Source organism: Battus philenor, unplaced genomic scaffold, assembly GCF_028537555.1.
Source record: "Battus philenor isolate CCGP_79_NKW_IND1 unplaced genomic scaffold, ilBatPhil1.0.hap1 SCAF_30, whole genome shotgun sequence".
In the NCBI taxonomy this organism is placed as follows: Eukaryota; Metazoa; Arthropoda; class Insecta; order Lepidoptera; family Papilionidae; genus Battus; species Battus philenor.
The window spans coordinates 662,086-672,438 of record NW_027181694.1 but is presented as its reverse complement, the minus strand read 5'-3'; the positions used below and the strand labels follow the sequence as shown (position 1 = coordinate 672,438).

Here is a 10,353-nt window from a genome sequence, read left to right as displayed (position 1 = left end):
GTCAAAATCATCAAGTACCCACATACTTGCAAAGTTTAATTTATAATTTCAATAGTTGGTATTTTAGAGACCATTAGTTGATAGAATATTTACGTGGGTACTTTGGTTTTTTTGGGATACAAAATCTCAAGTACCCTCACATTTTCAAAGTATGCTTTACAATTTCAAGAGTTGGTCTTTAAGAGAGTATTAGTTGATAGATCCTTTATGAGGGTTTTAGGCTTTTTTGACTTCAATAATTGAAATACCCTCACATTTGCAAAGTATGCTTTATACTTCCAAATGTTGATCAGATCATTTGCGTGGGTATTTATTTTTTTTATTATTCCAAATCATCAAGTACCCTTACATTTGTAAAGTTTGCTTCATAATTTTAAGAGTTGGTCTTTTAAAGACCATTATTTGATTGATTCTAAGCGTAGCTACTTAGGTTTTTGAAATACAAAATTTCATGCACCCTCGGATTTGCAAAGATAGCTTTATATAATAATTTCAAGAGTCGGTCTTTAAAAGACCATTAGTTGATAGAACCTTTAAGTGGGTACTTAGGTAGGTTTTGAGGAATTCAATCACACAAGTACCCTCATATTTGCAAAGTTTGATTTATAATTTCAAGAGTTGGTCTTCAAAAGACCATTATTTGATAGATACTTTGCGTCGGTACTTAGGACTTTATGGAATTTGAAATCATCAAGTACCATTACATTTGCAAAGTTTGCTTTATAATTTCAAGAGTTGGTCTTCAAAAGACCATTAAATGATAAATCCTTTGCGTAGTTTCTGATGGGGTTAAAACCAAGTTGGTGCGTCATTGTAGTATGGATGGTTGTTGTAAATGTCGTAATTGTTGTTGTAGTCCCCACTTTGTTGATTGTAATTGTTGTAAGTCTGCTGATATTTGGGGTTGGTATCAACATTCGTAGTACGTCTTCCTGAGCTCCAATTTGTTGCTTGATTTGATTTCTGGGTCGTAATACTTTCATTATTGTTTCTACCATTATTGGCAGAATTTCTACTGTCATTGGCAGAATTTCTACCGTTATTGGCAGAATTTCTACTGTTGTTAGCTGTGTTTCTACCAACACCGGCTGAGTTTTGATCGTTATTAGCGTTGTTCCGGCCGTTGTAAACGCTGTTTCTACCATTGTTGGCAGTGTTTTTACCATCATTGGCGTTATTTCTACCGCTATAAGAGTTTTGAGTGCTGCCTTCGCTCACACGTCGTGTGATTTCGTTTTCTTTCACCTGATCGGCGAATACAACGGAGGCAATGAATGCTCGTTTGACAATGGCATATAGTGCTGGGGTGTTAGGTGCGCCACAGGAGCGTCCGAGAGAGGTGACGGCGACCACACGCCAGAGACAGCCATCTTGGATCTGAGCAGGACCACCCGAGTCACCCTACAATCAAGTAAAGTTGATTAATATACAGGATGTTTGATTATTTGTGTAAAAGCTTTAAATGGAATGTAGGGTACACCATATCCAATAATCAAAGAATTTTTTTTAAAATTAATTATTATTTGCTATGAAGCTATTGGTCTGTAATAAATGGAACATATTTCAGAGCGATCACTATATACAGGGTGATTGGAAATAGGTGTAAAGATTTAAAGATTTTTTACTGAAAAATGAGCTATACTAAGTAAGAAAAGGACCAATATTTAGCCACTTCCGCACATGCAGTGGTAGTCGTGCAATAAAGTGCACCGGAAGTGGCTAAATATTGGTCCTTTTCTTACTTAGGATGGACTTCCGCAAGGTAACGCCTGATTCCATTAAATAAATGAGCTATACATTTAGACCTATAACCAGTCACCCTGTATAAATCTCTGTCACATGGTATTTATAATAATGTCTGCTGATGAAAGTCCACTGGAGGGCATTGGCCTTGCTCAAAGACCTCCACGATGACAGTCTCCAGCGACTTTCCGTAGTCTTGATTACGTCATCGATCTTCCTAGTGGTGGGTTTACTCACGCGGCGTCTACCGGCTGGTATCACCACTCGAGAACCTTCCAAAACTCTTCTGGTTTATTGGATGAGAATAAAATATAGTACGCATATTTCAAGGTATCTTACCTGACACGTGTCTTTTCCACCATCTTTCTCTCCAGCACAGATCTGGCTGTCAGTTGAGGGTCCTTCAGGTAACTTCCTCGAGGTACCCAAGGCGGCAGCGCACTCGCGCGTGTCCCAGACCTTTAACGAAACACCACGAAGCTCCCGCGACTGTTCTCCACCTGGATCCAAAACAGCTTTCATATTAATAAAGAATTTTTGCTGTCTTAGTTACCTATGTTCTGGTCATATGCCACCCCCTTCGATATCTAATGGGATCAGTTGGGATCTTGGATCCAGCGCCATCCATCACATTGAGAAGATCGTCTATCCAGCTTTTGGATGGATATCCTTGGCTACATATGATGGTCTATGATCTTCATTCCAGAACAGCCCCAACGGCCATGGGTTATATATATATGTCCTACATACATATATATGTCCTATATACATATATATGTCCCAACTACTATCGTTTCAACTTGGCAAATTTGGTTACTTTCGTTCGTCTTCTCTCTTTATCTCCGTTCAATCTCGTAGAAGAACTCTTAGCACCGCCTTCTCCAACGAAACCGGTGTTAAAGAGGGAGTTCTTCTTCCATCCATATCTTTTAAAGCCCCCCCCCCCCCTTCTGATTGGGGGCATCTCGACAGGGATCATTTCACAAACTTACCAATTTTCACACTCTCTCTCTCAACCCTCACAATTTCCACTCTTTCTTCTTTCTATCATTCTCCATCCATATTAAATTGTTTGTTATAATCTAATCCAGTGTTTTACAACGTGGGGACCACGTCCTACAAGTGGGCAATTTTAGCATTGTCTCTCTCCCACATTGCCTATGTGACGTTTTGTCTGTCGTGCTAGAGATAACGCTCTACTAAGCCGAAATTAGCCGATTGTCTCTTTCCAAAGGTCGATGTGCAATATTTATCGCTGGGTATTGTATGTAACTGAATGTACGTGGAAGGTATATTTGAATATGACGTACCGAATTCGGTTCTTCCCCATCCAGTAGCCACTATCGCGGCTCCAGCCGGCGGGGATACCCCGAGGCATGCCGGACTGATGACATCTGAGAACCTGACGAAAATAAGTATTATTTTTCTTCTCTCTCTTTCTTATACATGGACAAACAGGTTTTTTATATCTTCATAAAAGTTACATGACATCAAAAAATGGTACAATTTCTTGAGAAATATAGTAAAAATGTTAGGAATTAAAGTGGGCAAATTGTTATATATTGAGAAAGAAGGTTCTAGACTAAACCACCAGGTTCACAGACAAAAAAATTCCTTAAAGGCATTCCATATATGAAGTGTAAATAATTTTTGATTTACCAGGTCCTTATGACCTGGTAGTCAAAAAAGATAATTTGGTAGGGTGACTTACTTGACAGCGGTCGCCATTTTGATTAACGCAATGTCGTAGTACGCTTTGGGTTGTTTGAACTTCGGATGTCGTATTACGGAAGATATCTTCACCACCTTCGCAGCAGGATCATCCAGGTAAGAAGAACCTAGTTGTACCACGCGTGGAGTACCCCTGGGGTAATGTGGAATTATTTATTACAGTTTGACCTGGTTAAAATTAAAGGGCGAAGGTATATCCCATTTGTACACCCTTTAAAAAAAATGACAAAAAGATAACATTTATATTCATTTATTCAACTTTGGAACTTTAAACTGAACTCTTATTGATCTTTAACATTTTATCTATTTTATTATTGACTCTACTCTGCTTCGCAACGTGTTATTGTGTAGAAGAAGCAGGAAGAAACTCCACAACAACATATACATAAAGTTTAACACAGATATATACATATACACTTAGATATAGCCTGAATGAAATCAAATCAGGCGACGTCACTGCCAAGGATTCTAGTCATTTAAATATTCGTTTATTGAATAATAAGCTAATTTACTTTTTTTTAGGTCTACCGGTTTGTGATCGCCACTAGAGATCCTTTCGACCCCAAAAGCTATCAATTGCACGAGAGGTGTGCTCCACTTATTACATCTGACAGGTAATTTTTGGTGCTATATCTGTGATGTTGGTTCTTCTGCAGATCTCGTCATTTCTGATACGATCTCGCAGCGAAACTACGAGCATAGACTTCTCCAAAAGACACCCACTATAAGGCATAGGCCTGCCCCCAAAGATCATCGATCGACTTCCAGTGACCTTGGCTATGTAGTTGGTTCATCTAGATAGGGACTCTACCCACGCCGCGTCTACCGTGGTCACTGGTAGAGAACCAACCGCCGTCTGTTACACGATGTGCCTTGCCCAATGATATTTCATACGAGGAAGTCTTCGAGCCACGTCTTTGATCTTGGTTCTTCTGCTGATGTCCTCATTTCTGATACGATCTCGCATCGAAACTCCGAGCATAGTTCTCTCTAAAAGACGCCCACTACTAGGCATAGGCCTGCCCCAAAGATTATCGATCGACTTCCAGTGACCTTAGCTATGTAGTTGGTTCATCTAGATAGTTACTCTACCCTCGTCGCGTCTACCGTGGTCACTGGTAGAGAACCAACCGCCGTCTGTTACACGATGTGCCTTGCCTAATGATACTTTAGACGAGGAATTCTTGGTGCTACGTCTGTGATGTTGGTTCTTCTGAAGATGTCCTCTTTTCTGATACGATCTCGCATCGTAACTCCGAGCATAGCCCTCTCTAAAAGACGCCCACTTCTAGGCTCAGGCATGCCCTAAAGATCATCGATCGACTTCCAGTGACCTTGGCTATATAGTTGGTTCATGTAGATAGGGACTCTACCCACGCCGCGTCTACCGTGGTCACTGGTAGAGAACCAACCTCCGTCTGTTACACAATGTACCTTGCCCAATGATACTTCAGATGAGGAATTCTTGGTGATACATCTGTGATGTTGGTTCTTCTGCAGACCTCCTCGCTTTTGATACAATCTCGCAGCGAAACTCCGAGCACAGCTCTCTCCAAAAGACGCCCAGTACAAGGCATAGGCCTGCCCCAAAGGTCATCGATCGACTTCCAGTGACCTTGGCTATGTGGTTGGTTTATCTAGATGAGGACTCTACCCATGCCGCATCTACCGTGGTCACTGCTACAGAACCTACCGCCGTCTGTTACACGATGTGCCTTGCCCAATGATATTTTGGACGAGGATTTCTTGATGCAACGTCTGTGATGTTGGTCCTTCTGCAGATGTCCTCATTCCTAATACAATCTCGCATCGAAACTTCGAGAAAAACCCTTTCCATTGCTATCCAAAAGACGTCCATTGCAAGGTATAGGTCTTCCCCAAACATCGCCATGTCGACTTCCAGAGATCTTCTAGATGGGGACTCTACCCAAGCCGCGTCTACTGTGATCACTGCTAGAGAACCAATGATATTTCAGACGTGCAATTCTTGGAGCATCGTCTCTATGAATGGACAGGATTTCTGCGCCTCCTGGAGGAAAGGTTCCTAATAAAATAAATGATTAATAAATAAACTTACATGACAATAGTGTTGTCCCTCTCTTCGTATGCACAGTGAGCGGCTGTTAGAACGAATTTCTCGCTGATAAGGCTTCCTCCACAACGCCACGCGTACCCGTTTGACTGAACAGTGAAGGTTTAATCATACATGAAAGAGAACAACTATGGTCAATATATATATACTGTCACGAAGGCAGGATACGTCAATATAGCTGTCACACAAAATGTTTAGAAAAGATTCAGGAAGGAAGGGATTGGTATGACTGAAATCCATTGGAACGAGGATCCAAATTATAGTTTTGTAAACTGCAGAGGTTTCATACTGCAGCTGGCTTGCAAGAGAATTGACAATGTCATACATTTCAAACTTTCAAATATCAAAATTATTACATACTAGAATATTGTTGACGACTATAAAAGCCGATACTGGGGGATATTCTATGTCAGTCTACATCCTGAAGAGAAGTGAACAACAAGAAGACACATAATAGTGAGAGTAGTAGAGAAAGAGCTGCTGCGAGCAGAATCGCGAGTTTCGTGGCCCGAACTCTAGAACATTAAAAGGCATATTTTCGTACAGTCTGCGTTTCGCTATATCCGACCCACAATCGTGGCAATATATTACAATATAGTTCCCGTCTAATATCTAAAGATCCACGTGATCTGTGGATGTCCAAGGATAATACTAGACTAGAAATAAAAAGAACATTTTATCTTCATATATATACGTGTGCGAACGCCGTTACTTCGAACGAAGTCGATAGATGGCGCTAGTGGTAGATTGCCTCGCGCTATAGTATTTCATTATAGAATAAAGGTATGCTATTGGAAATCTATGGTAGAGACATATGTCCATTAGTGGGACATTCTTTGACTAAAATGATGATAATTATGTTTTTACCACAAGCAAGCTGTGTATATATGTTTCCAAATTTGAAAATCTTCATTCTTCTTTACCGAAGTATTATATATATATACATACATTTTTAGGTAAAGATAAAAATCATTTATTCAATGTTGGAAATTTTAAGAAAACACTTTATAATCAACGAAATGTTTTTAATCTATTTTACTTTTGACTCTATTATGCTTCGCAGGGAAGGAATGCATGCGCATTTATCAGCGGGCTGGTGGGCGGTGCACTTTATTGCACGACTACTACTGCATGTGTGGAAGTGGCTATAATTGGTCCTTTTCTTACTTAGGATGGACTTCCGTAAAATAACGCCTGAATCCATTAGATGATTTCTGTAATTTCAATATCACTTACGCGTAGCTTCAGCCAGCCGACAAGCGCCATGTGAGGGAACGACCTGATTGGTACCACCTTGCCTCCCACCACCAGAGGTATCGTTGATGGTTCACAGGATGTTATGTTTATCTGAACAGGCACCGGATTCGGCAGCAGAGGTATGGCTTCCACTTGCTTTGTGTTGAGATTTTTATATCTATCGCACACTGAAACAATACTATAGGCTTAATCACCTTTGATTAAATACATCATCACTAAGAGAATTTGCGTAAGATGATAATGTCTCGTTCATCATTTCAGCCAACCATCACCCACTGCAAGGAATAAGCATTCCCCGTAGATTGCAACGATGAAAGGTGCGCTGCTCGCATTCAGCGCCTTTTCGCCACCATATCTACATGGTCATATTTATCTAGATGGTGGACAATGTTTGAAGGCAGCTTCAAACCGGTTCCTTCTATGAGAGGAGCGTAATTCCTCCAGTTGATGGTAGCTGAAATGATGATGGTTTGAAGAGTTTATATTTGAGTTAAAAAAAAACATTACTTCTCTCAGATATTTCTATGTATCGACGTCTTTCAACTTCGCTCATGCTGTCCTCGTCAGGTGCTGTGATTAAAACCGGCGCATCCTCTGTGTCCTTTGGGAATAGGAGTGGTGAATCTTCTGTTGTTCTGATCTCTGGTCTCCTGGTCGGCGGACTGTTCGTTATCGGCGGTCTCCTGTCGTCCACTGACGCTGGTTTCACTCCGGGTCTATTGTAGAATGGGTTTTCTGTTGTTATCTTTCCAGGTCTGTAATTTCGTTTTGTTGCTGTCTCGTACGTGTCTTGTTCTAGCCTTTCGTATTTTTTCTTATCTGAAGCTATAGCTTCATTATAATTAAGTCTAGAATTGCTTCCTCTCCCATCTTTTGGGTTTAGGGCTTCTCGATCGTTACTTTTGGCATTTCCACGTGTATTGGATGACTTTGCATTGTTGTCTCTATGATTGGGAATTTTATTAGTCCTTCTATTTGAACTGGACAAAGTTTCGTAATTGGAATTAGTTTCTTTATCTATTCTCGTATCATCTCTTGCTGGACTTTCTAAAGTTGTGATCACAGCCGGAGGTCTGGAGACCTTTCTCTGTTCATTGTGATCAGTTCTATAACTGTTCACCGGTTTTGGTCTCCTAGTAGTAAAGGTTTCGAATGCGGATGTGTCGGTAAAACTGGGGTAGGAGTGAACCACTGGCTGCAACGCTTGGAATATGTCTGAAATATGAGATAGAATTTTTATACGTATAGATTTGAAATATTAGACCAGAGTTCCCCAAACTTTTTTGTGTCGTAGAACCCTTGCCATGTTTTTCCGTGTTGTGTAGACTCCCTACTTACCTGATATTGATTTTCTGTAAATTTCTAACTGCAGTGATGTTTAGTGTTAAAAACTTAAAGTAAAAACACATGTTAATTTATACATTTATTGATTGAATTTAAATTAAAACTATTTAAAATAAAATTTCGTATCTATTAAGTAAAATATACTTTTGATATTATAAGATAGTATGATGTAAGTCAATAGGTACTACGAGTATCAGTGTATGTGTTGAGATCCACTATCGTGGACCCCCATTTTCATTTCATAGACCCCCAAATTTTTTTTCGCTGACGTAGACCCCTTGCAGGTTGTCATAGACCCCTAGGGATGGATATATACCACTTTGGGAATCACTGTGTTAGACAATGGATACCCACTGTATGGCATAGGCTTTCCCCAAAGATAGTCACGATGACCCGACCTGCTTTGCCCACATTCAGTTACTTCCCGCCACCGTAACTATGTCGAAGGTCCACCAGTGGGCCACCCATGCCACGTCTACCGCCTCGTGATCACCCCACGAGAATTTTTAGTTCCAAACAACCATCGGTTGCACACGTGTACATTAATTAATTAATTTTTATATATACTCATTATTAAGCTTTAATACAGGTTATAAAATAAATTCAAATTAAATAGGTACAAAATTGGATGGAGCGTGATAAAGTAAAATTAATTATATATGGATGTATCAGGGGAACTGGTCAGTATTGTCGCTTTCTTAATTTAAATTCACACGACTACATTTTAACAAGTTTTTATTTCTAATCAACAATATATTCATCTTCGTTATCAACATTTTGCCGTCTAGTATACAAATCAATGCCGGAGCGGTAAAATCAATCGATTTTTCTGTATATCGATAGAGACGACATTACTTTCCGGTCCCGGTATATATATATATATATATATACAAGGTGTTTGTTATACATATAAATACTTTTGAGAGGTAAATGAATGGCTATATCAGTAAAAAAAAATGTGTAGTGATATCTATGAAACTTTATTTGAATGCAACTGGCCAGAAACATCTGACAGTATAAAGAAGGTAATAATTAATTTTAATATGTATTATTTCGAATTTCGAACGTTAGTAAATTCCATTCATTTGACATTCTTGCTCTAGAGCAGTGATTCCCAAAGTGGTCTATATCGACCCCTAGGGGTCTATGACAACCTGCAAGGGGTCTACGTCAGCAAAAAAAATTTGGGGGTCCATGAAATGAAAATGGGGGTCCACGATAGTGGATCTCAACACATATACTGATAGTACCTATTTACTTACATCATACTATCTTATAATATCAAAACATTTACATTATTTATAAAAGTACATATAAAGAAAAAAAATATTATATAGTTGTAGGATGTTGGTATTCGCTTTGTGGTCGCAATACATTTTGAACTTGTAAAAACCTGAGAGTCGCAGTCTCAGAGCTTCGCTACCTTGCACTGACTTGTTCAATTCGTCACTCTATAAATACGAATGTGGGACAAATACGTTTATTCATGGGTGTCAACATGTGTTTTTACTTTAAGTTTTTAACACTAAACTTCACTACAGTTAGAAATTTACAGGAAATCAATATCAGGTAAGTAGGGGGTCTACCCAACACGGAAAAACATGGCAAGGGGTCTACGACACAAAAAAGTTTGAACAACTCTGCTCTAGAGCATTCTTCGTTTCCTAGCGTCAATTGGTCCGCTGAGTCATTCTTTATCCGACCTCCGCACACGACGGACGTTTTTATATTCAGCTCTCTTATTTATTCAAAGCGTTGTACTAAAATTTATATTTTATTATTAATAGATCTTTTTTAAAAGAGGCTTTTCAATAGACATTGATAACAGAAGGCATAGATCGCTGCTGACCATTAGGTAGTTTTTCTGTGAGCGGTGGCGATCCTATATAATTGTATTATGAAAAATTCGCGACCTACAATCGCAAATCTCTCTCCTTTACGGTTTGGTTACGATCTCTGAAATCATTGCTTATATGTTAGGTTGCACTATATATTTATCGTTAGAAAATAACAACTAATCAATCATAATATTACAAATGCAATTTAAACCATAAAATAAATATAATATAAATATATCAACATACAATATAAATATATAAACCATAGTCTTTGATAACTGTTTAGTAATGTTATTATTTTTATTTGTTTTTTTCATTGTTTGACTATAAATCATTACATGTTCTCAG

At 39.0% G+C, this 10,353-nt stretch overlaps 1 protein-coding gene across 1 annotated transcript; it reads right to left on the bottom strand.

Moving 5' to 3' along the window:
- Window positions 1-588: 588 nt before the first annotated feature.
- LOC137927230 (serine protease Hayan-like) lies at window positions 589-8,738 on the bottom strand. Its single transcript, XM_068771009.1, has 8 exons — window positions 8,735-8,738; window positions 7,331-8,038; window positions 6,803-6,990; window positions 5,552-5,655; window positions 3,455-3,607; window positions 3,054-3,145; window positions 2,083-2,243; window positions 589-1,401 (listed from the first exon to the last, which is right to left on the bottom strand). Exons 1-8 carry the CDS (start codon window positions 8,736-8,738, stop codon window positions 790-792), a joined length of 2,022 nt encoding a protein of 673 aa, XP_068627110.1. The 3' UTR covers window positions 589-789.
- Between the last annotated feature and the right edge of the window lie 1,615 nt (window positions 8,739-10,353).